At 44.0% G+C, this 26,049-nt stretch overlaps 3 protein-coding genes across 3 annotated transcripts; 2 read left to right on the plus strand and 1 right to left on the minus strand.

The window, feature by feature from the left end:
* Positions 1–700: 700 nt before the first annotated feature.
* LOC118507392 (venom serine protease-like) lies at positions 701–2,521 on the minus strand. The gene is made up of 3 exons (XM_036045846.1): positions 1,987–2,521; positions 1,813–1,915; positions 701–1,751 (listed from the first exon to the last, which is right to left on the minus strand). Exons 1-3 carry the CDS (start codon positions 2,446–2,448, stop codon positions 1,123–1,125), a joined length of 1,194 nt encoding a protein of 397 aa, XP_035901739.1. The 5' UTR covers positions 2,449–2,521; the 3' UTR covers positions 701–1,122.
* A 658-nt stretch (positions 2,522–3,179) lies between these two features.
* On the plus strand, positions 3,180–4,620 carry LOC118507393 (venom serine protease-like). Its single transcript, XM_036045847.1, has 3 exons — positions 3,180–3,478; positions 3,554–3,875; positions 3,949–4,620. Exons 1-3 carry the CDS (start codon positions 3,239–3,241, stop codon positions 4,569–4,571), a joined length of 1,185 nt encoding a protein of 394 aa, XP_035901740.1. The 5' UTR covers positions 3,180–3,238; the 3' UTR covers positions 4,572–4,620.
* Positions 4,621–5,136: 516 nt separating this feature from the next.
* LOC118507391 lies at positions 5,137–21,593 on the plus strand. Its single transcript, XM_036045845.1, has 6 exons — positions 5,137–5,403; positions 12,410–12,594; positions 12,770–13,366; positions 14,258–14,527; positions 16,633–16,803; positions 16,886–21,593. Exons 1-6 carry the CDS (start codon positions 5,355–5,357, stop codon positions 17,165–17,167), a joined length of 1,554 nt encoding a protein of 517 aa, XP_035901738.1. The 5' UTR covers positions 5,137–5,354; the 3' UTR covers positions 17,168–21,593.
* Positions 21,594–26,049: the final 4,456 nt, after the last annotated feature.

Consider the following 26,049-nt stretch of genomic DNA (forward strand, 5'->3'; position numbering starts at 1 on the left):
CTTGAAGTGCAAGCTTTCAAATGTCTCACCCTGCCATTTCTGGCTTTCTGTTACTAGATTTTACCAGTAGTTGAATAGTCATGTTTTAAAAAATCTGAACTATCACCGTAATGCCGTTCAGAAAGAAATCTGTACACGATATCCAAGTCTAGGTACCTTCTGCCATGTTCTGACATCTTAAAAAACTTAAATCAACTAGAAAGCGTAGAACCTCGAACGGATGGAATGTTGAGCTCTCTCAGTGCATAGTTTCACAACACTGCTTATGCTGTACAAATTAGGCAATGTAATAGATATCACATATAAAGTTTTTATTTGAGAGGCTTTATCCCGATATTCACTCGTTTTTTGTTGATACTATATCGTCTTCTTCTATGGCACTACACCCTCGAAAGGTTTGAGCCTGCCATCTCTGGCTATTTGGGGTGGTCCGGTGGCAGAGGCGACAGTGGCGCCAGTCTTCACACGGCAGGATGAGGGTTCAAATCCCATTCGGACCGCCTCCCCATACGCAGGGCTGACTACCTTACTACGGGTAAAATACAGTCACAGAAAGCCAGAAATGGCAGGCCGAGACCTTTCGAGGTTGTAGTACCACCGAAGAAGAAAAAGAAGATCTCTGGCTATTTGGATCGTTTTTCTTTGTAGTAAAGTAGTAAGTCGCGGTAGTTCCTTTTCCCTAGAAGCTCTACCACATTTCTTAACATTCGCTCAGCTCAATTTACCATTTATTCAATTCGTATATACGAATAAACCTAACACTGGCATTCTTGACTTTGATGTAACCCTTATTTGGATGCTCAGTAAGTACGTACAATATCTAGACCGTGCTATTGGAGGACGCAAACGCAATTTTCTAGCATCAAGTGGATTATACTTAGTTGTGTGAACTGAAGAGATGGATAATAAACACTAGACTATAGAGGTACACCGTAATCTCTAAAGATTCGATACATGAGAATTTAAATTCTTGTAATAAAAATATAAATGGTGGTAAAATCCTCCAACTGCTGAGACAATAAGAAGTTAACAAAGTCACAATATTTAAGTAACTTTATTTCCCCATCGATCCTCTATTCCAAAAACCACGGTACCTTCAAAATGTCTTAAAGCTTAAATGTCCTACTTCTCACAGAACGTGTACCCGGTGGTGGTAGTAATCCAATCCAGATACGATGTAACCCTCGTGTTCACACTGGGGAAACTGGAGGCACAGGCCACCCCAAACCCAACCACACCGACCTCATACACCAGCTGGCTGTTCGGGTCCGTATAGTACAGTGGACCGCCCGAATCGTTCTGGCACGTATCGTTACCAGCCGCAAACGTACACATCTGCGTTGCGAGGATCGTCCGCGAAAGTTTGGTCGAGCAGGAGCTGGACGGTTCTACGGCCAACGTTGTCTGCAGCAGCACATCCGACGTTGGTGCACCGAAATCGATCGTACCCCAGCCAAGCGCACTCAGGCGAACATTATCGAAGGTGCTGGTGCTGAACCGGAACGGAAGACACACCCGTCCAACGCCGGGATTGAAGACAATCGTGTTGGCAGTTCGTACCAATGCAATATCGTTCGTTTTCGCAGTGGGATTATAGCTTGGATGCGTGGTGAAAGTAGATGCGACCATAGCCGACGAATAGCTTGTTTCGGCTCCGGTTTTAATATTGTGATCTCCCACCAGGACGAACGTATTGGCGACCGATCTGCTCAGCAAACAGTGAGCAGCTGTCAACACATGCCGATCAGTAACTGCAAAGCGATAGTGAAATAAATGTCTACGGCTGAGCGGTCCATTCGCGTCTCGTCTTACCAATGGTAGATCCACAGAAGATCGACTTCGACGGTCCATCCACCAATGCGGACATCATCGGGTACTCATTCACCAGCGTAGGGAACCCATTTACGATGGTAGCCTGCAGTCAAAATACAAACAAATCGTAAAAAAAATCCACTCCTAACTCGTCCAAGTCTCGCTCGATCTTACCGTCTTACGACGTCCACAATCGCACGGAATCTTGATGGCCGTTATCTGACAACGGAACCGTCCACCGGCCGTGCTAGTACTGCCCAGCAAAGCCACCACCAACTTGTTGTAGCTGCTCTGCACGTTGAAGGTGGTCGTTCCGCACCGTATCTGAGCATCGGCCAGATTTGCATCTCCACTCAACGAAACGGCCAGCTTGTCATAGTAGCACCCGGTACTCGAGGGCAGATACATGTCGTAGCATTGCGCGTACAGATAGTGTCCTACCGGTGCGTTCACGGTGTACCGGCATTTTGTGCCCGGTGCATAGTAGTTGGAAAAGTTGGGCGATTGAATAAAGCTGGTCAAACCGCTGGTGTAGTTGTACGTGAAGTCACATGACCCGTACTGCCCAGCGACGATTGCAACCAACGCCAGCAGGATCGTTCCACAGGCTTTCCAGCCGATCTTCATCGCCATCATGATACACTTCTACGCTTCTTCTCTTCACCTGTTGTTACACATCCGATCGTGTACGATCACTAAACTGTTCGATCGGTCGTGTATTAGCATTTTAAAGCTTCCAATCGCCGCTCTAACGCAATCGCAACCCATTCGAACTCCACGCCGAACGTCACTGTGTAGGAGGTGGCACCAACTGATCAAACATATCGCCACGATTGGGCCAGTATTGTTATCAAGCTTTCCAGTCTCGAAGTGGGTGAAAAGAACATTGTACTTATACAACAGCTTCACTCATTCATAGCACGTTACGATGCACTAGACATTTGCACGTAAAACGCCAATTTTGGCAATAACAAACCAGTACGGCAACCAACCCGTCCTTGCATAGCTCGATCTACAAAACAACAACATCTTCCGGATGTTCACAAGCAAACATCCAAACCGGTGGCTGACACTCGTTTCAAAGGTCATCATTTCGTTAGTTACGGCGTGCTTGCGATCTACTTTCGAAAACCTCATTCTCCCAAGAACGCACCGTCTTTGGAGAAATCAGTTAGCCAGCTCTAGCTAGTTCCGAAAACATATGTTTGAAAATTACAAAATATAGCCCCATTGTTTGCATCACCCATACAGATCGATCGGATGGGTTGATGAGCGATAGCGGCAGGCAGGCAACTGGAGAAACGATGTACCAGTTAAGATAATAATTCGTCTTGTTTCACGTTTATCGCAACATCGTCTGTTTACATCTGTACCATTTTCGGCGCGCGAGACACACTATCGTGTCAGTCCGCTCTACTGTTTTGCAATGTGCGGAAGCAAACTTTTTATCGTGGCGCTTTTCGCAACCGTTGTGGCGTTCCCGTACGTGGATGCCCAATTTACTGGTTGCGATAGGCAGAAGACCTTTACGGCCGGTGAAGTGTTTTACGTTGAGTCTCCGAACTTTCCCAACTATTTCGCGAGAGGGACCAACTGTCGCTGGCAGCTGACTGCTCCTGTCGGGAACACGCTCTACGTTAACTGCTACGATATGTATCTGGCCTCGGTAAATGGATCTTTTGTACAGAGAGCGGTCCTCAGAATTCGCTAAGTTTATTCATGCCATTTTCTATCATTGCAGTCAACCGGATGTACTGCGGATCGCTTGGAGATCTCGCTCCAGAACGATCCTACACTTGCGTACGCTACCAAGTACTGTGGACAGCGAACATTTACACTCCGATCTACTGGTAACAGGGCCGTGTTTGCTCTCCGGACGACTACCACCTCATCGGGAGGACGGTTCCGTTGCCAGGTCGTAGCACAGGCTCCACCCTGCCGCTGTGGTTTGCGCCGAACGTCCAAGATTGTGAACGGTGTACCGACGCTAGTGAACGAGTTCCCCATGATGGCTGGTCTGGTTGATTCCTCCTCACGGTCGGTCTTCTGCGGTGCTACGATCAGTAAGTCCCAGCCCTTTCGCCACATTATCTCCCGCATCCAGATAACACAACGTTCGTTTTTATATGTCCCCAGTTTCCGAGTACCACTCGATAACGGCCGCTCACTGCATGAGGGGACGTAGTATCTCGGCGGCCGGATTGCTCGTCGGTGATCATAACTTGAGCGTCGGTACCGACACCAGCTACTCGGTGCTGATGCGTCTCGCCTCCGTAACGAACCACCCGTCGTACGTAACGAGTCCGTCGCAGAACGATATTGCGATCGTTCGTACAGCTGATCGCATCGTCTTCAACGCCGGTGTTGGACCTGCCTGTCTGCCTTTCCGATTCTCCAGCTCCAGCTTTGCGGGCTCGATCGTGGAAGCGACCGGCTGGGGAACGATAGATTACGGTGCACCGACTTCGAACGTTCTCCGCAAGGTATCGCTCAACGTCATCACCCAGCAATCTTGCCAATCTTCGATGAAGAACATTCTCGCTTCGCACATCTGCACCTACACACCTAGCAGAGACACCTGTCAGTATGATTCTGGCGGTCCTCTCTTCTACACGTCCGGAGGATACGTGTACCTGGTCGGTGTCGTCAATTACGGCATTTCGTGCGCAACCACCAAACCGTCCGTCAGCAGCCGAATCACTTCCTACCTGTCGTGGATTCAAAGCATGACACCGGGCGTTACTTACTGCTCACCGTAAAGGAAACCTTAAAGAAACGATCCAATAAATACTTGACATTGCAAATGAAGCTGCCGTTTGTTCTGAAGTTCATTCGTCTTTCGTACATCGTGCACGCCGCACAAATGGTGACATCGTTTGATCTTCCATCGTTCGGATGAATTCGTTGCATGTTAATGCAATCGTTCAAACAACGTTCATTTGCGTAACGTAAATAGATTCGGGCGCATGCTCCTAGCGGACATGAACGGTTTGTTTTGAACGGTGCGTCTTCTGCGCAAGGTGGTTTTTTGCTTTAGGACCGTCTATCACCACTACCATTACACGGTGGATAGTTCCATCTGATTTCTATGGACTGGTATTCATCCGGATGTTCGCTTCAAGTAACTCCGACAGCTCTATTATTTGTTTTTTTTTTTTATCCTTGGCTGTATTATTTCTTAATTATACAGTTGCTGTCCATTTTCTCATGCAGTTAGCTTATTTTAATAAAAAAAAACATGTTTATCTTTCTCTGCTGTCAACCCTTACAGTCTGTCTCGACCACTAATGAACGCACCGCACCTCACTGACCAGCACAACCGTCTCGGTCGCTGTGGTCAAGAATCGATGAACAGCCGACGCCAAAAACCTACCGATCGTCGATCGCGGCTCAGTCGGACGCGAGTATTTGCGCATGCAAGATCACGCAAAATTTATCTCCTACAGCAAGTGATAGAACCACTTTTGCCCCCCAACAGTCAGTGTTTGCGAGCGGGTTACAGTTGATGTTTGCCGCAGTGATAGACATCAGCTAAGCCCAACATGACGAAAGCTGTAAATGCCGGCTGGAAGCTAGATAGTGACGATCGAGGTACGGAAGAAAAAAAAAAGTTTTGCCATTTTCACACTTTTCCACTCGGCTGGAATTTCCTTCCCGTGGCTTCTATTCGTGCGATTTGTTACACAATTTTCCTCGGCCGCAAACGCGTCATGTGAGGGTGCCATACACCGATTTCGCAATTTTCGCCATTTTCGTACGATCCGTACGGTCAGGTTTGTTGGTGGCGTATTGCGTGCTTGTCGTATTTTTAAACCTACCCAAAGCCGGTGATGAAGTGACCGTCGGCTGATGCGGCCGATGCGGGAAACAAAACGAAGGAAAATATAGCATGTACCGTACGTGTGTTTGTGTGGCCGTATGCAGTGTGTCGAATCGGTACAGCTGTAATAAACGCAGACCAAAACGCAAAATGATGACCGTGAAATGAAGTGAAAACAGGAAAATTTAGCACGGAACAGGAAACACTGAGCCTAGCGCCGGTAATGGAAGTGTGTTTGATTTAAGGGGTTTCCCGCATCAACCGCGCGTGGTTGTGATGGAGTTTCAATAATGGAACAGCGTTCGTACCTATCGTTTGCACCAGTAACGTAGTGACAGTGATGTAAATATTTCTTGTAACAAATAGTGCCCAATACTGTAATAGACGAGGTGCGAGTACATCTGGACCACAGTTTACTACCTTCTTGCTTATCAGGCCCTACAACTGCTGCGCGATCTTGGCCTGCTGCAACAATCCTCGATACCGCTCACGGTTTAGCGCCGTCGTGTGCCAATCCGTTATCCCGGCCTCTCGGCGGACGCATCAACGCCATCACTCCATCTCAATTTGGGTCTACCACGCCTCCTCTGTCCATGTGGACGGCCTACAGTTTAAAAACTCATACTTTTAAGTGTGAAGAACTATGAGTAATTAAAGTGTTGCTGCACATGACTTTAACAAATATCCGCTGGGTATTGAAATACGCATGAGCGTCATTAAAGAGTAAATATCTCTTTAAAGTATGAGTCCATGTGAATGTGAAAATTTAAAAGGCACAATTCAATTATCATTCGAAGCTGTTCCGTTGAAACATTGATGTATCAACATTGATCGATGGATATAAAGCAAATTAATTCAAATTTACATGCCCTTGCCATTCCATTACCATTCTTTTAAGCATTATTGCATCACAGTCTAAAGAACTGACTATCCAACTACTTGGTATCATTAAGTCTAGTAATCCAAAAATTTGGCAGGCATGACCTTAAGCGGTTGGTAGACCAAGAAGATTGAGAGATATTGATAACATTTTGTTTCGTTTTTGTGTAATAACTTTTTGACTATTAAGACTATCATTTGACCCAGTTTACTATCTTCTTAAAGTGGGTTAAATAACCCAATAATTGAAATAAGGCAAGGAAAGCCAACGGACAACAATAGATAATTTAAAATCAAATAGCTGCATTGCTTGCTCAAATATCAGGATTAAATCCCGATTACCATACTCAATTGTTTGATAAAAGCTTTCTAAATGGATACATCAGTACAATGGTTTCAAAGCATTTTTGAAGGATTTCTAGGATGTTTACTAGTGATTGTCTATGAAATCATTTAAACCTTCTAAATAACCGCCGCTCTTTTGTTTGTATGATGATGAACACGGAAAAGCAGAAAACGTAACGTTTTACAATCGGTCAATTAGTCTCTGTAATGAAGTAAAATGATCCTGAATTCGCTGTTAAACATGTTTTGAATTCGTTTTGAAAAACCGAATGCTGCTAATACTCACCCACTCAATAATATAATATATTATTATACTAATACCCACTCAAAAATATATTATTCATTGTTCAGATTAAGATTCATATTTTACAGTACGTCCAGGCTGGCGATTTGGAATTTTTTGTGTGTGTATAGGATTTAACATGCATTTGGCGCTACATTCTATCAACCATTAAGAGCAGGAAGTAGAATAAGAAGAAATAGGTGAACGGAATCTTCGTCTTCTTCCTTGGCACTACAACCTCGAGAGGTCTCGGCTTACCATTTATGGCTTTCTGTGACTTGATTTTACCCGTAGCAAAGTAGTCAGCCCTGCGTACTGGGAGGCAGTCTGGATGGGATTTGAACCCCGGTCCTCCCGTAAGAAGTCCGGCGCCGTTATCGCCTCGGCCACCGGACCGCCCTTTATACTTATTCTAATTTAAACCATTCTTTATACTGTTCTAATTTTACTTTTTCTTAATTTGGCCATAATTCTCTCATACATGTGGAGTATGTTAAGAAGGCCCAGGAAGCTAGATACCCTAGCCGTATCGAAGGTTTCCCTCTGAGAGAAGAAGTAAAATAACAATAAAAATCTTCGAATCGAAATCATCACTTTGATAGCCAGGATGTCCCACCGTAAAAATAAAAAACAAAAACTTGACAAGACGGTGACTTTTCTTATTCAAGTTCCACTCGATATGGGATTTGACAAGTTGTCTGTTAGTGAACCGTAATTAGCACCTAAGTTTGAAATCTACATCCAGACCAAAAATAATACTCTGGCTGTACAAACTCAAAAGGTCTTGACCAGCTATCATTTTCTTCCTTAGCATGATCAAACCCGTAAATGCATAATCCGTCTTGCACACGTGATCACGGTTCGAATAATCCTTTCGTGTGAAGATCAGTGCCAGTATCACTAAAGCAGACGAATTAATTAAAAAGACGTACACAAAATTAAAAAATATACATCCAAGACCCAGTGCTACTGTGACAGTTGTGTGAGATACTAAAAGGAAGAGATCGAAATCAATTCTCATATATTAAACATTAGTCCTTATAATCAAGAAACGGGGGAAAGAAAAGTTAGGACGCCGTTTAGTTTCAACGTTTTAGCCCCACAGTGGAAGAAAAGCTCTAAGCATTTTGCAGCAAGTTATCTCCTTAAGATATTTATGAATAACATAAACATACAATTACAGCATATACAATTACGGTTCATCAACTAAATTACCAAGCCCTCATGCCGTCAACGCGACTCCTCACTTATTGAAATTGTTTTGAATGGAAGTCATTAGCGCGAATCGGAAATGTTTGTGACACACTTTCTTTCCAAGCGGAACTATTCATTTCATCCTACACTCCAATCAAAACCCACACCACCACCCGCCATCGGATTCAATAATTACCGAGAGTGATAAATTCGATTTACACTAAATGTGCCGCTGCGCTTGCCCCCGCACGTGTCAATCGGTCGAGGGAATCCTCCGGCATACTCATCCTCCGCCTCACGTAATGATCACGCACACGAAGGCAGGTGACGATGTACGCGAGCACCTGCAATCAGAACCGTACCTTCCCGTACGGTTGTAACTCACTCACCGAGCGTCCCGAAAACGATGATGTTCTCCAGAGGGCACGTTTTACCTTAATTGAAGGCATGGAAAACTTTGGTCTCACCTTATTTTGGCACACGAACACACACACACACGCACGCCAGCTTGCCACCGAACTCTAGTCTAGCTAGTGTATCTAATGGCATAGTGCCGCCTAAATTACCGCCATTGGGAACCACGGCAGTCCCAGCCGCACACGGAACCCTGCGCGGATACCCTTCGGTATGACAGCGAACGACTCTCAATTCCCGCGGGCGCAATAAATAGTGAACGTCGAGGAAATTATCCTCCATTTTGCTGTGAGACCGCGCGAGCTCTCGTAAATCCGCCGACAGGAAGGCGAATAAATCTTGATATACCGGCGGATGTGGATATGAGCGGAGTTATAAAGGAGTTGTGGAAGGAGCTGGCACTGGGACTGGGATGTGGTGCCGTGGCTCTTAATCTACCCGGAAGTATGGCGGTGGCGTTTGGTGTTGGGTTGTGTGTATTACGAGCGAATAATTGTGCATAATTGCTTGCTCGATTCATGCCATTCTTGCGGGGAATGGTTAACGGATGGTTGTTTCCTCCAAAAAAGGGTCCGTTGCTTCCTCGTGGTCACTAGGCCGTGGTTCCATTTGCCACCAACAATGCTTTTTTGTTTCCAAACACACCGGCTCTAATAGAGTTGGAACAAGTCATTTGACCGAGCCTTACCCCAAATGACACCGATAATTTCACCACAGACACGGGAAAACTCTCGACGCCTCTTTCACTCGACCCTTTACTTATTACACCCAAGTCCCACACACTTACCCATCAAGTGCAAATATCTGGCCGGTCCCAGAAGAGTACGACCCGCACAACAACAGCAAAAAAATGTACCAAGATCATAAATATAGGCCACCCCACGCCATTAAATCTTGCCACATGGCATCGTTTCACTCACAATCAAAACCCTACTCCCGGACTCTATCGCTCTGGGTTCTCTGTCTCTCTCTCTCTCTCTTTCCACGGCGATGAACCAAAAGGCAAGGGGTTACCGTGTCGGTCCCGTAAATGAAAGAATCTGGAATCGACTTTACCTCCCCGAAGGCACGACGACTGATGGGCTCAAGAAAGCCACTGTGGGCCTTCGAACCGAGAGCAACCGGCAGAAGAAACATAAATTATGCACAAGCTTCGGAATTACACTCGCAAGTACACCGGAGCCGAAGTACAGGGTGGATTTTAAATAATTTAACGCGAGCTTTTCCTCGCCGTGCCACATGCCCGCTTCGCAAAACAATGAGCAGCCCGTTCCCGTGCTCATTGTATTTACCGGTACGGCGCACCGTGGCGGACATCTTGTTCGCGTGGCGCGATGTACGATGGTGAAATGGAGTGTTTCATCCCACTCGGTCGCCCTGCTTTGATTCCACCCGCCCCACGTTTCCGAAAGTTTCATCAAAGCGCGTGAAAAGTCATAAGAAGCTCATTTAATAAGTTTCGTACCCATAAATCCGAATGTTAACGAGGCCCGAAAACGCTTCCTTCAGTCTCGAAAATCTCACCTGGCACGGGTTAGCACGGCGCAGAACGGAAACGATTGTCATAATCTTCAAACTGGCTCGGCACGGCCGAAAGGAGTAAGTGTGTGTGTGCTGTGCTGGAATCGTTATGAGTTTTCTCAAAAATTACCACTTTTAAAACAGACACGTCCCCTCCCTGTGGTGCCGGAGAATGTTTCGCGTAAGCGTACGGACGGCTTCACTCGTGTTCGAGGGAATGTCATGGTAGCTCCGTTACCTTCCCCGGTTTGTACAGTCCACACTTTACAAGGCATATTTGCTCACTCTCATTTTGTGAAGCGCGAAAGGTATGAGGTTGTTAAAATCGTAAAAAAGATTGCCGAAGAATGTAAGCAGCACGACAAACGCTGCCTCTTTAAACGCTTTAAGCGTTCCGGGGGTTTGCAAAAACTGACAGGAGGTCACGCTTGGATTTGTTGGAAGTTGAAATGGGTTTCAAACTGTTAAAATCCAGATTTTTAAGAATTTAAGATTATTTTTGCATTATTTTTGTGAAAATATATTATTTATCTGCCTTCTTCTCGTTCGTGTATCAGATGTTTAATTGCTCCAGTACAGCGTCGAAGCGAGGATAGGAAGTATTTTATAATAATTTGCTTCTCTGTTGCGGAGGAGCACATAATTCAATGAGGTACAGTGTAAGCACCTGGTCATTGAAGTTGGTAGAAGTAGTGGAAGGAAACATTATTTGTTTCCCTTCCATCGGATTAGGTATCGTTCTGATATAATGCTCACTATGGTCAAAGTGCGTAATAAGATTCTGCTATAAAAATCTGTTTCCACTTATTACTTTTTGGGATATTATTATTGTCTTCGTTTAATGATGATAATGTTTAAGAAAAAAATCTGAAAAATACGCACATCTTTAAAAAGCTCTGTTAGCCTGTACTGATGCAATTCGCACAGCAGTTTATTCTACTGGGAATCATCAATAAAGGGTATCTTGGCGATTTTTGACGCTTTCCCATGGTTTTATGACGCATTCACAGATACTTTAGATCTAGTCCCGAGATTTTGTTGACACTTTCCTAGATGATTCCGATTTGTTTTTCGACGTAATGGTCTAATCAGTGCTAGCAACCAAACCCGAAAACCAAATCTTTTTTTTTAATCTATATTAGCTGAATGTAATACTTTTTATGCTATTGACCTTTAGTACAATCTTGCGGATATTACTAGCGCAAGATATATTTGTTTTGGCAAACCATTATTGGATTCTCTTGACTTAAAGTTACTCATGAGTGGATAGTTAATCCTGTGTACAGAGAAGCGGTCTGGATAATTGTGAAGAGTGGCGCTGCTCACGTCTCTGCTACCGAACCGTCCGTTTTATTTGTACAGCCTGATTTAAGTGAATGTTAAAAACACATTACCTTTAGCAATACTCAAGAATGAGTAAAAAATTATAAAATATTACCTTTACAGCTTAGTTAGTGTTCCTTAAAGTATTATTATTATAACTCATCTAAATGCAATTAAAATCAGTAAAATAAATCAAAAATATATACAGACACAGGAAAGTAATAAAACCTCAGGATTGAAACAAAAATGCATGCAATTTCAATTTAACAAATCTTTACCCCCACTTTAAATCTTTAACTCACCACTAACTCTACCTTATCCATTCTGTATCCAAATTATGCACACTCTCGAGGAAAAAAAGTTCAACCGAATAGAATTTATTCAAAGCAATATACTTCATACTAAATAGGACATGCCAAATCACTACTGTGCGCTGTCCACCGAGAACGGCACGTAACGGAACCACCTGTATCGCAGCATCTTCAGCCCAGACACGATGAGCACTTGCAAAAATATAGCAAAAAGCCACTGGATGATGCTACTTGCTTCTCTTATCGTCTTTATTTCAAATTTATTCTCAATTTATTTCACTTCTCTCGGTGTTCTCGGTACGCGAAACATTCATATCGAGCCGAGTGCCGTGCAGTGCCATCTTGGCGTGCACCCTCTGCCCACCTCGACACCACATTCCCACTGTCTACCAACCTCTGCATCCGGCACGAGACAGGATGGTACGAATTGGAATTATAAATATTTTATTCTCATTCTCTGTCTGTTTCATGCAACTCGGCGTTCGCCCGGTCCCACCATCGCTACAGCATGCTACATCGAGGTGGACGAGGATGAAGCGCTCGAGAACGATACCGTTGGCCAGTCGGATGAGAACGATTCCAAAAATGATGACCCGGACCATGGCTGGACGCAGTGGAGTAATTTACCGGATCATATTCTCGAGCGCATCTTCTCCCATCTCACCATCAAGGAGCGGTACTACGCGAGCCTGGTAGGACGATATTTCCCTGGCGCCGTTCCTCGTCTACCGATGATGATGATGATGATGATGACGACGATAATAACAATGATCACCTGCCTTGCACTGTGGGCCGGGGCTGGCCGGGGCTGGTGTTTGCGCGACCGATTGATTAATTGTACACTCACGTTTTCTCTCGCCTCGACAGACCTGCTACGGATGGTACAGGGCGTTCTATCTGCCACACGTGTGGTCTAACTTTCTGGTCGAGGATGCGACGCTTGGGCGGATGCGGTACAACTACTACTCCGGCTGGCAGCCCGTGCTCGATCACTCGCGCCTCCAGAGCTGCCTCCTGTCCGTGGGCCATCTGATACGCGGGCTTGACTTCCGGCCGCAAGTCAGCTTCAACAACATGTTCCAGTTCATGTCGCTCATCTCGTGGGCCATGGAGCAGAACGCACGGACCAGCGGGTGTCCGCGGGAGTGGGTCGGCTGCGGTTCGCGGATCCGTTCGCTCAATTACCTGTTCCCGTGCAATATGGCCCTCAGCGAAGATCCAGAGTCAATCAAGCTGTTCGGTACGGGTGGTCAGCTGCTGGCCGCACTCAAGCGGCTCATGCTTTGCCTTACCAACCTGCAATCCCTCTCGCTGGTCGACCTCTTTCTGGAGCGATACGAAGCGAACCATCTGCTGGACGAGGTGCTCGAGTCCTGCTGTTTGGTGCTGCGTCGGCTCTGTCTCGTCAACGTTACCTCGCACCACTGTCCCATCATGCACATCGGACTGTTTCTCAATCTACAGGTGAGTGATGACGTCTCCTAACTAAATTATCTTCCCACCAAACCATCCACCACCGGCATCGGTGTACCGGTTTCGGGGCACAAGGTGCAAACTGATACCAATCACCAGGGCGCACACGACATCGTGCCTTAGTTGGACCGGCCCCAAAACCGTCGGACACACAAACGTCGAGCTCTTCCGACAAAACCCAGCCCAAGGATATATTGTCAACGAATCGTTTTTCATTTCCCATGTCCAAACAATGCTGATTCATCGTCGGAACCGTCGTCCACTGCCGGCACGAACCTGCGACCTTGCTCCACAGCACTGGCTAATTCCATTACTTTATGATTGTGTCCCCCTGCAGTCTAGGCCGCAAAAGCGAAAAACCAAAACCACGCTATCTACTTTTCATCATCAATTTCACGGCCGCTTTAACAAGGACACAAGGATTAGAACAAGGACAACAGCCGAACAGTTTGACGTTCGCACCGGACTGTCTCATCGAACACGTTCCTCGTTTGTGTGCGACGTGTTGCCTAACTTGCAGGCGCTTTAAGCAACGACCAATTTGCATAACCGTTCAATTTGTAACTCGACCGTATCCCGGAAACTACGAGCGAAGTGCACGAAGATGGGAGTTCCCTACCAGCATGTGTGTGTGTGTGTGTGTGTGTGTGTGTACGCCATCCTATTTGCTCGTGCGGTGAAGAGAATTGACTCATCCAACCGGGAACTTATTATTGACTCACACATGCACACACACGGACTCGCACGGACACGCACTCACGCGCCGCAAGAACGTTCGAGGGCGACAGATATTTAATAACCGAAAACGATTAATCACCCTTGTCATCGTCCGTCCGTTGGTTCGTTCGCTCATCCGGCTACTTCTCTTCCTTTCCTGCCCAGGTGCTGGAAGTCTCCCCGCAGAGCATTGACGACGACGTACTGACACTGTTGGCCGATTCCAAGGTGAAGCATCTCACCCTGCTACAGAATCGCTACACACCGCCCGCCCTAGCCATCAGTCCGTGCTCCGCGAAGGCTTGGCTGACGGTTCGACGGGATAACCCGAAGCTGCGGGTCCACCTGCGCGTCGAGTCCGCCACCAACGCGGTGATCCTGCTGCAGCCCGAGGCTCCGGTTGCCAGCATGATTTATCAGACGCCCAAAACAATGGTAACTATAACCTGTCCTGTTATGTCGCTGTGTCCTGTCTGGACGTGCTTCTCGCTGTAGCCCCCATTGAGCGTGTGTGTGTTCCGGTATGACAATATGTCGGTCTGGCTGATTGTTTGACAGCACAGGACCGGTGCTGCGGATGAGTTGGGCTAGAACCGAAAACCAAAAGGATGAAATTTATTCACTAACCTCTCGAGGACAAAGTGACAATATGTGGACAATAGCTGCTAAAATGAGACTAGTCTAGCTCTCAACAATACGCATAGAACTTTTGTCGGGAAAACAGCTTTTGAATTCCATTCCATTTTTTCCATAAACTCGGTTTAATTGCAATTACAAATGGTTGCTGGTACTAAAAGATTATTAACATCCGGTCGTTTTGTTTAAGTAAATTATGTTGAAACCTTAAGATTTGTGGACTTTTCCATTATGAAGGGATGTGATGCAAATCGGGCGAAAATTCCATGTAAAATTTAAAGTTTAACCACAATATTTTTTTATTCATAAAGAACGGCCTGGCCGTATTGCTAAACCACAATATACTTGGGTCAAAATTTAATTCTGAACAACAATACTGAATAAAAAAAATCAATTTTTGTTGTAGCTCTAGCAACTTCATTAGACTATTACATCCAACACATTCATTATTGATTTGATTATCACTTATCTGATCTTTTCTTTAAAATACTTGCAACCTGACGCAAGAATATCTGGAGTTATTCTTTATCAGAATTTATCCATTTTTGTCTAGTATGGAAAATCAAACTTTTACTCGAGTAAATTTTTGAAATGTCTAAAACTATTTTGCAAAATATCTGATAAGATTACTGGAGACTGGTAGATGTGACAGTGGCGCCGGCCTTCACACAGCAGGACCGGGGCTCAAATCTCATCTGGGCCATTTCCCCATAGTAAGGACTGACTATTCAGCTATGCGGTATCAACAACTCTAGTAAGCCAGAAATGTAAGGCATGACCTTAGAGGTCGTCAAGCTCTTCGGTCTCTTCGAACTCTTCGACCTCTTCACACTAGGCTTGATGTCCGTGGCTGTCAAAGATTCAGTGTTAAAAAAAAATCAAAGACTTGTTCATCTTTAACGTCTAATGCTATCGGTACTCACTTGTTCATCCCATTTCTGGTAGTTTTTTATTCATAAATCTTGCTAGTTATTATAGTCAAAAGTACCCATAGCTGGATAGGCTTTACTTGGAGGCGATCAGCATGCGATTTGATTCCTAATCCTGTCGTGTGAAGTGGCTCACTCGACCAGATTAATAAACCAGCCAAAAACATATTTTATAGACGTGAAAGTTCCAGATGTAATGATTATCTAGTTGCGATATCAGATTTGCACATCCCATAGTTTTCCATATTTACCAATGAGCACCAGAATACGAAATTCTAAACATAGAGCCTCCAATTATATGTAAAGTAACAGCAAAACCTACTCGGTCCATCGTTATTTTATGTAAAGTAAACCGCTTCTGGAACTGCGCTAGGTAGTTTGGGAACAGAACACACACACACACATATGCACACTTTCCCCAAACAAAGCGAAAAATATTCGAGTGCAAAGCAAATAATAGCAAACGGCGCACCACAACGCCACACCGGTTAAGGTAAACAGCCATAACAAGCACAAACATCCTCAAACCACACGGACCAGAACCAACGATTGCGATAAATTATTTCCCTCCGTCAGGAGACGCCGAACCCAGGAAACGGTACGGGCAGCTTACAAACTAACGCGTAGCATGTTACATGCGCTCCGGAGGAAGGAAAAGCTCAAGTCCAAACAAAAAACCGGCCTGAACTGGTGGCAAATAATACACTGAGCCGCACTGAAAGCGCTCCCGAGATGGAGTGTTAATTAAGTTTTGGGTGATAGTTTGTTGATTATTCTTATTCATATGCATACAGGATTTGCTGGCACACACACAAATGCCCGGCTCTCGAAATGGGTCTTTTGAATGAGTTTCATCTAAAATGCACACCACCGGGGCGCTCACCGGCGGGACAATATTCGTGACAATCGAAGAACAATGCATGAGCGCATGCAACAAGCGGACCAATCCCACTGAGCATCTCTAATCTCTTGCAGATTACTTCGGACCAGCTGGTAGCGGCCGTCGATGCCTACAAGTACACGCTAACCGTTTACGGGCACGAGCAGCTGCCGGTGGTAGAGTCGCCGCCGGACGGCGAGTTCCAGGAACGACCGGACAGCTTGCTCGTACTGCTCGCACGCTCCTGTCCCGGGCTGAACGCGCTGGTAAGTTTTGGAAGGGGCAAGGGGGGCGCAGTGCTCAACAAAAACGTAACCACTATATCTGATTCCCTTCTAACGCAAACAGATGGTACGAGAGTGCATCTCCACGGCCACGATCCTATTGATCGCTAAATCGGCACAAAACCTGCGTCATCTGTACATCAATCGTGCACAGGTCAAGCTGGGCTGTGATTGGCCCCGAAGCCCCGAATGGACGGACGAGTTCTACCACTGGTTACAGACAACCTCACAGACGCTGGAATCCACCGAACGGGAGGTGTCCCGCATTCTGGACCACCCGTACTGGCATCTGCTCACCGAGGAACAGTTCCAGATGGCTTCACTAATGCGACATGTAGCTTTTTGAGTACGTTCGTTTCATCTACCGAACCACAGTCCGGCTGTGAAGTATACGGGTTGCCGGACCAACCGACCACCCCCGAGGCAGGGCAGAAACCACGAAAAGATTCAACGAAAAATTACACCATCCCCATCCATGTACGTTTGTCCTTCGCACGGACACCCGAACCGATCCGCAGCCATTGTGTAAGGAAAGGAGTTTTTAATTAAGCAAAAATAATTGAACAATTTTTCTTCCGCCACGAATCGAAAAATGGTTGCCGGTTGACGATGACGCTAAAGGGTGGGAGAGAAATTATATTATCAGCGTTAAATAATTACACCAGGAAAGTTTTCCGCACCACCAAAGCACGGCGTGCCGACAAAGGACGGCTGCGGATGTCCTGCGGGTATTTTTTTTCTTTTCTTCATTATGCCATCGGTCAAACATTAGTCACACGGTACGCGGTACTGTCGATGAAGCTGAAGGAAAACTCTTCAAACAAAAACACGCATACACGCACACACACACACACACGGGCGCGCTGGCCAGTTAGTACCGGAACCTTGCTTGGGCGAGACAATCCAGCTGTCCCGGGCCAGAGTCCCGATGGAAAATTATCCTAAACTTTTCCGGCTTCATTATTCACGACACCTGCCACCTGCTTGGCCACCGGCCCGGACTTTCGGAGGACATAACGATACAGGGCGAATATTAAAACAACGTGCAATGAAAAATGCATTCATGTCAGCAAACTTTTCCATTTTTGTTTTTTTGCTTGCCAAACATCGGTTCGTACAATAAGGATTCGTTAGAACGCTCCGTACACCCTCCACTGCCCGTCCATTGGGCACACGCCCATCGATTACCGGGAGAGTAAACCGGAAGAGGAACCATGGATGGCTTGAAGCGTGGCACGGAGAAAACTACTTTTCCCAAACACAAACACAGCCACATAGCGGGAGGGAAAGATGTTTTGAGCGGTGGAAAACTTTACCCTTTTGTGGGTGAAATTCGTCAGCACACTCTGGAGAGCGCCACCGACCCGGGGAACTAATTGCTAACTATTCAATAAAATTTTACTATCAAAAACACACAGCGCCCCGGTTCTGTGATTGTCGACGCGACGAACTTTCTCACTTGAAATGGTGATGATGATGGTGACGATGATGATGAGGAAGGAAAAGAATTTGAGAGTTTTTTTTTTTTTTTGGTTCAAACTATTATATCTTGAAGGCTATGAAAGTGCCACGATGGGAGCAAAAACTGATGTTTAAAACACTTTCAATTTGTGAGGATCGTTTTTGCTTAAGTGAAGCGTTGAACAGTCGGTAATAACTTTACATTAACATATAATGAACACTTCATTAAAATGTCGTTTGAGTTGGGATTTTGCGAGGAGTTGACTGTTGATTAATTGCTATATTTATTTGACAGGGAAGCTAATCATTTTACCGCTGTCAAGAGTTTTACAAACTATGCAAGCAGCTTACATAAAGAATTGTAGAGTTGTAGTTTGATACAAGATATTGATTTTTTCCTCCTTGGCACTGTAAGCTAGAAAGGTCTTGGACTGCCATAGCTGGATTCCTGTAACATGATTTTCCTGCGTACTGGGAGGCTGTACAGATTGGATTTGATTCCCGGTCCTACCGTGTTAAGGGTCATCTCAATATCATATTACATGCCTTCGACATCAGTGAAAATAACAATATAATGTTATGTCTTTTCATCAGGAATCATCAAACGACTTGTAAATAAGCCCCGCACTATCGATTTGTGATTAATTGATCACTTCTCAGAAACATGGTTCTTTTCTATAATTGAACACATATAATGAGCAATCTATGACAAGTGTGATTAAACAACTCCTAACAACTAGTGGCCTTAAGAAGACTAAATATTTAAAGAGCAAAATAAGGATGAGGAGCAAAAAACCAAAATATCAAACCTTCATCCACATAGAGAATGCTTCGCTTTCTAGGGTTACAATCAACATGTAGCTGGGAAGCAGTTAAAAAATAGCCAAAAACTGCTCAATTTTTTCAATTTAATTTTACAATCAACAAGTTTCTTTGTGGGTAGAAATGGGTAGAAATGACAAAGATTGTTTTGAGTATCCGGGTCAGATGTATAGTATGGTTTTATAAAATGTTGGAGTTACAGATGCTGTTCCTGGTCCACACGGTTAAGCAAGGCGAGTTCAAACCACCTACATTAAAGTTTGATCGTGCATGGATACAAGCATAATGAGATAATTATATTCTATAGCGAACAGACACTTTGAACAGCGCTTCGAGACATTTTACAGTTGAAGATAAGAATCTATACTTACCTACTTATCAGGCGCTACAACCGCTTTGCGGTCTTGGCCTGCTGCAACAATCCTCGATTCCGCACGATACCGCAGATGCTTCAACGCCATCACTCCATCGCCATTTTGGGCCTACCACGCCTCCTCTGTCCGTGTGGACGGCCTAAAAGGACTTTACGGGCTGGGTCGTCTGGTGTCATTTTCATGACGTGACCAGCTCACCGGATTGGCGAGTCTAATGCGCTGCTCGATGGTGCGATCATCATACAGCTCCTAGAGCTCGTCGTTGTAGCGGCTCTTCCATTGTCCTTCCACACATACGGGACCAAAAATCCTTCTGAGCATCTTCCTCTCGAACGCAGCTAAGAGGGCTTCGTCAGTTTTGGACAGAGTCCATGTCTCAGAGGTGTATGTGAGTACTGTGACTTTAAATGTTCTGTACAGTCCCAGCTTCGTCCGTCGCGACAGGTATTTAGAGTGGAGAAGTTTCCTCAGGCTGTAGTATGACCGGTTGGCAGCCAGCACCCTTGCGCGTCACTCAACATCAATGTTGTTGTCGGTGCTGACTTTTGACCCCAGATAGGTGAAGTTTTGGACGACTTCGAAGGTGCGGTCACCTATCAGTACATCACCTCTGCGTAAATCAGTGTTTGTTAGCAGGGCCGCTGGTGGTGCCACCATCATTTTGGTTTTCGCCTCGTTAATCTCCAACCCGAGGTTCTGTGCCGCACGCTCGATCCTTTGGTAAGCTCCTGCTACTTAGGAGAGCCTCAAACCAATGATGTCTATGTCAGCAGCGTAAGAGAGGATTTGGATTGACTTATAGAAGATGGTCCCCGAAGTTTCCACCTCCCAGTCACGAATTTATAATTGTTGTACAATTAGCCAAGCAACTCAAATTGCGTTCTGATAGCTAAAATGTGTTGCTCTGTTGAGCAGTTTTTGAAGGTATTCAATGATGAAATCAAATGCTTTTGATTCAAATTATTCACAATATCTGCCTTTATTCCTTGATAACGGCATCGTTAAGGCTCTAAGAAGCTGAGAACGGACACACAAAAACTGACTCAATTTGCTTCACTAGTTCCGGCTTGGAGTTGCTGAACGATCGATTGGTGACCCTTGTCAACTGTGCCCCAAACAAAATAATCCAGATGATTAAGATCTGGAAAGTTGCGTGGCCACACATTCGACGCAGTAAAGTCATAAAAATTGCCAGCCAATCATTTGATACGGAATCCAGCTGGCAACACATACAGCCAACCATTAGCCGCTCTAGTGATCCAAGACATATAGCCATTGATATTGAGCCAAAGCGTTGGTCAATTTTTTTTATGAAAATTTGAAGTGAAACTTACCGCTGGATGAAAAAAAATTATTTTTGTTTCACTTTATGTAATGGACTTGCAACGGGATAGGTTCAAATTTCTACAGGTAAATTTCCAACGCAATCTGTTATATTTTTTCACACAAACTATCGACGACATATTATCCGACACTTGCCTGCATTGAACGACATGTTTACTACCTATTTTCGCTTACCGATCGAAACCATAACCTTCCCTGTCATCATAACCTGTCCAGGCCCTTGTTTTTTTTTTGTCGTTGCAGGTTTCTTTATTTAATATAATTCCATTAAATAAACTTCAATCATCCAATGTGTTGATTGGATGTTTGTCACTGGTGACGGTCAATGTTTAACATGGCTGCTGTGGGTGATGGGCTATTAATTTGATTCGCCACCTGATGTGGCTCGTCTACGGCCAACAGGAAAAAACAGCTCCTCAAATGGTAATAAATCAACAATGTTTTATATATCCTTTTTCTAATATGTACACGGAGAAGCGGGGGCTCAGAAGCAGACAAACAAAATTATACAAATAGTTTTAATAAAAATCTAACATACGATTGTATAATATTTACACTTGAAGGGGAAGCTTTTCCTAACATTTTTCACCCTAACTTCAATTCGTGTTTTTTTTTTTTTGTTCAACGTGCTGTACATACCCCCCAATACCTAGGTTAAGCGAGTTCAATATGTGTAATCAATGTTCAAATAAGGGCGAAAAACCTCGCCATGTACACACGCTCATTGCGTATGGAATAAAAATCTGTTTCCTGTTTACACTTTTACACCGGTATTCGTATCAAAATGACTTCCTTGCGCGATCAACCGATCCTCGCTCCATCAACACCACCGGCATCGAATCACGCCCGAACAAATACGATACAGGCGCTGGTATCTGCCACGCTACTACACACTGTCTATTTGCATGATTAATAAAGCAACGATTGATTGAAGCGCAGTATGGTGAGTAAGCGATGTTTCCTGTTTTTTTGGTGAAGTCACACAGGAAACAGGTCGGCCTTGTGGAAGAATCCCATCCGCGAATTGTACGTCAGTGCGTAAGTACTGAGTCACTTATCGGTATTAGGTGCTCATCAAATTTTCACACATCAATACCTTTCTCATACCACGCGTGTTCGTGTGTGTGTGTGTGTGTGTGTGAACCGGCGTCTTCATGAATCATTTCCTCGTTCAAGCCGACGAGTATAAGTGTCCCGAACAACGCTCGCCGAAATGATAAAGTTTTTCGATTTCTCGTCCATCATTTTATCGTTTCGTTTTGCCGTGCGCATCGTGAAAGTTAAATTCGGCACCTTTTTCTCCATTTCGACACTCTGCCTGTCTGCGCTTTTACGGCGCTCCATCCATAATGCATATTTCCATTTGGTGACAGCCATTTTTTCCCATGCTCAAGAACCCGGCGCCAGAATATGCTTGAAACGGTGTGTTTACAGATTTTATGGCCTATGGTGAGCAACAACAGCAGCAACAGCGGCAAAAAACACTTCCCATCCCCAAACCGAAGTGCAAAACATCGTGTCCACCTCATCGAATGATTTGGTTGGAATAGGACCGTTTAAGTAAATATGAAACGCGACAACGACACCAGCCGAGCGCTTTACGTCAATTGGTGCTATCTGAAGCGTCCTGTTATAAATTTGCGCTACTTTCCGTTCGCACACTCTCACCCGATGACAAATTCAATCAAAAGCTCTCGCTTTTCACGGTATGTGTGTGCGGATCGACGGCAACACAAAAAAATGGTGGATGCGGTTCAATGAAAAGTGTAAACAGAGATGGAAACGAGAGAGAGAGGGAACGTGCGTTCAACTAACTGCGTTGATGTTGATGATTTATATGACACATGTATTTGTCAGCTTTGACTTTGGTCTCTTCCGGTGGCGATAACGACGACGAAAAAAATATTGCACACCTACACTCATCGATAGAAATGGATGAAAGTTGTTGATGTTTTTTTCTCACCAAATGAATTGGTCAATTGACATGACGTTGTATTGTAAACATGGCCAATGATGTTGAATTGTGTCGGAAAGGATAATAGACGAGACAATGCTCATACACGATATCATCGCGCGATGGCTTTTCAATTGTTTAATCACACCGGTTGTTGTCTAGCATGAGTTATTACATCTTCATTTAATTGCATTGACTTGCTGTATCTATAATGCATTTTTTCCCACCATAAATTAATCTTTGATTACCCTAGTATTATTATGATTTTAAAGCACGGTTGTTACTTTTATCTACCATGCGCAAACAAGTTTTCATCAAATGGTTGCAATAAAGGCTTAATCCATTCAAAAGATGACTCATTATAGTAAGCGTGAAATGCCAATTTTATTTAAATTGCTTCTATCAGAAACGATCCATGTTAAAGTTTGTAATGAAATGGACGTGTCCAAACAATGAGCAACGATCAGTCAGCTTTTACATGAAAAGACTATTATACCGAGAACACATTTAAACGCAAATAATCAAGAAAATTAAAACTGACTCTTTTTCGAAGAATCAGACACAGCTGTTGTAGGCAATCTTCACTGGTTATAAGTACAAATTTGTGATATCAGACGGGCCCCAAATAGCCAAATTATCTTAAGCAGCCAATTTCAACACGCTAAAGATCGCTGATCTAATACGTCTTTTTCAGTAGCTAAGCAGCGCCATAGTTCCTCATACTTTTAACCGGGCCTAAAGCAGCTTTCGTCTATCGAACTTTTAAAGAAAGTTTTTATGTGCTATTTATTCCCATGCTAATCATCTTCCGAACAAGAATTGTAGGATATATCGATCGGAATATCGATTATCTCGCAGTCTTCTTCGTTCTCAAACATTTCACGCATAATTTAAGCACACTTTATATAACATTTTCCCGATATTTTTACACGTTTTCAACAAATATTTCCACACAATATTTTTCTGACGACGCATGGCAGATGGCAATGTTCTATTGACATAATCCTGTAAACAAACAACTTGACGGGCCATCTTTCATTCTTAAATGGGCATAAAGTTCCATGAGGTATCGCATGCTTCTTAATAAGCCGAGTAGTTCGGATGAACACTATGCATGGTTTATAAATAAGCCTCATAGTTCCATCGAGTTCCAAGTGCAAGTAAAAAAGCTTCATAGCTGCATCAACCTCCACGGTCTTTTTAACTTCCCTCAAAGTTCGGCGATGATACGTTTTTCCTTTAAGCAGCCCTCAAGCAGCACGATAGATCGAATTCTTTATTTTTGGCTTATTGGGACGTAATTGAGTTTTTCGTATTTTGCGCTCAACTTACAATTTCATACTGTTTATTCGCTGGTCCGGTTAGATAGTTCATTCTGTTCATCAATTCATCTTCCCCTTAATTCATTTCGTAGTCCGTTCGTTTGCTTCTATTTATACTATTTGCTCATAGTGTTGTCCCTTTGTAAATTTCGTGTAACAATTCAAATAATATATCTCATGCAAATTCCTACAGCTGTGTGGTAGACCTGAATGGAGTTAAACATGATTTACTTCTCTTCCACACTTTATATTTAATGTTGCTTCTTGATATTTTTTATTACGGAATAATTTCTTCCGAGTCATATTGGTAGAACAAGAGTATAAGGAAGGTTATGATTTGCTTTAAATGTTAAGGTCTATACTAAGTATACAATGAAGGAATATACGGAATTGGAAATTGGTTTTGTTTTGGAATTGGAATTGTTATGAACATAAATGAAAGTAAATCCTTCGAAATGGAATGTCAGTCCTTTACAACTCTTGGTCAAGTGCCGTGGTTTGCCAATGCAATATCACGACCTTCATGGTCGACCCACCAAGAGCAACGATTAAGATCTTCACCCAGCACGACCGGTGATCGAGTCCCATCCGGGCCATTCCCTCGTATTGAGGACTAACTATACAACTACATGGTATCAATCAGTCTAGTAAGCCATTAGATTGCTGGAATGACCTAAATAGAAGATCATTAGGCCAAGAAGAAGAAGAAGATTAAGAAAAAGGAAATAATCTCACCGTAAAGATGGCTTATAAATACCTTACGGACTTTTCCAGTTCGTCCTATCTGATCCCATTGCTTTGCTATTGCTGCTCTCTCAAAGTTCTTCTTCAAACACGAGCATATTTCTGTTCCTCTCAGCATATTCCTGTCCAACGCAGTCAAGCGGTCGTCAGTATCAATAGAATGTTCGATTGCCAAAGTGTCCTCAGATGCTTGTAAAACCAGTAGTTTGTCGGCATCCTTGGGCTTATGACAACATATATATTGTTCTCGATGATAACCTTTGTTATTGGTATTTTTATTATAACAGATCACATGGCTGTCCGGTGGTCGAGGCGATAACGGCGCCGGTCTTCACACGGCAGGACAGGGACTCAGATCCCATCCAGACCGCCTCCCCGTATGCAGGGCTGACTACTTTAAAGCGGATAAAATTAAGTCACAGATAGCCAGAAATGGCAGGCCTCTCGAGGATGTAGTGCCAAGGAATGAATACTATTCTAAAGTGCGACGAACGTCAAACTTGACTTTTAAGAATGACACACAGCATGAAGTTCACAATAAATAGTAAAAAAGAAATGGTTCAGCGTTATTGAACGATATTACTTTATGTTAAATAGATTTCTAGCTCGTAGACTCTCGCTGGAACATAAAGGAAGATCACGAAGAACAGTGCCGACGAGTCGATCCGATTTTCTATAAACCTAGCTATGATAAGCCTCGGCATGTTATAGGCACGTGTAAGTAAAGTTTTCGGAAATACGTAATCCCTGCATGAGAAGGCACCAATAATATGGCCAAAGTGTTGACTTTTTGCAAGACTTCACCTGAACATGAACCTCTTAATTCGCTATAACAGGCGTAAGTCTAGCTTAATCAATTGTCAGTCTACTTTCATAAAAAATGGACTCCTGAAATGATGTTAAATAAACGCATTAAAATAAACCAACCGACCGAATAGTTAGGATAAAAAATTTAAAATGACACGCTTAAACTTTACGATAAAAAATTCATAATACTTAAATTGCTTAAAAAAGAATTACAGCAACACAGAACAAATACACTCAGAAGATTCTTTAAACCATCACCACATCAAAAAATTTACCACTTCATTTTTCCCACTTATTGTAACCTTAAAAATAATTAATCATTCAATACTGATAATTAAGACGGAACTCCGCCTCATCCAGTGATCACAGTTCACAACCAGAAACAGTAATTATTGACCTA

The sequence above is a fragment of the Anopheles stephensi genome, chromosome 2 (genome assembly GCF_013141755.1).
Source record: "Anopheles stephensi strain Indian chromosome 2, UCI_ANSTEP_V1.0, whole genome shotgun sequence".
Lineage (NCBI taxonomy): Eukaryota > Metazoa > Arthropoda > Insecta > Diptera > Culicidae > Anopheles > Anopheles stephensi.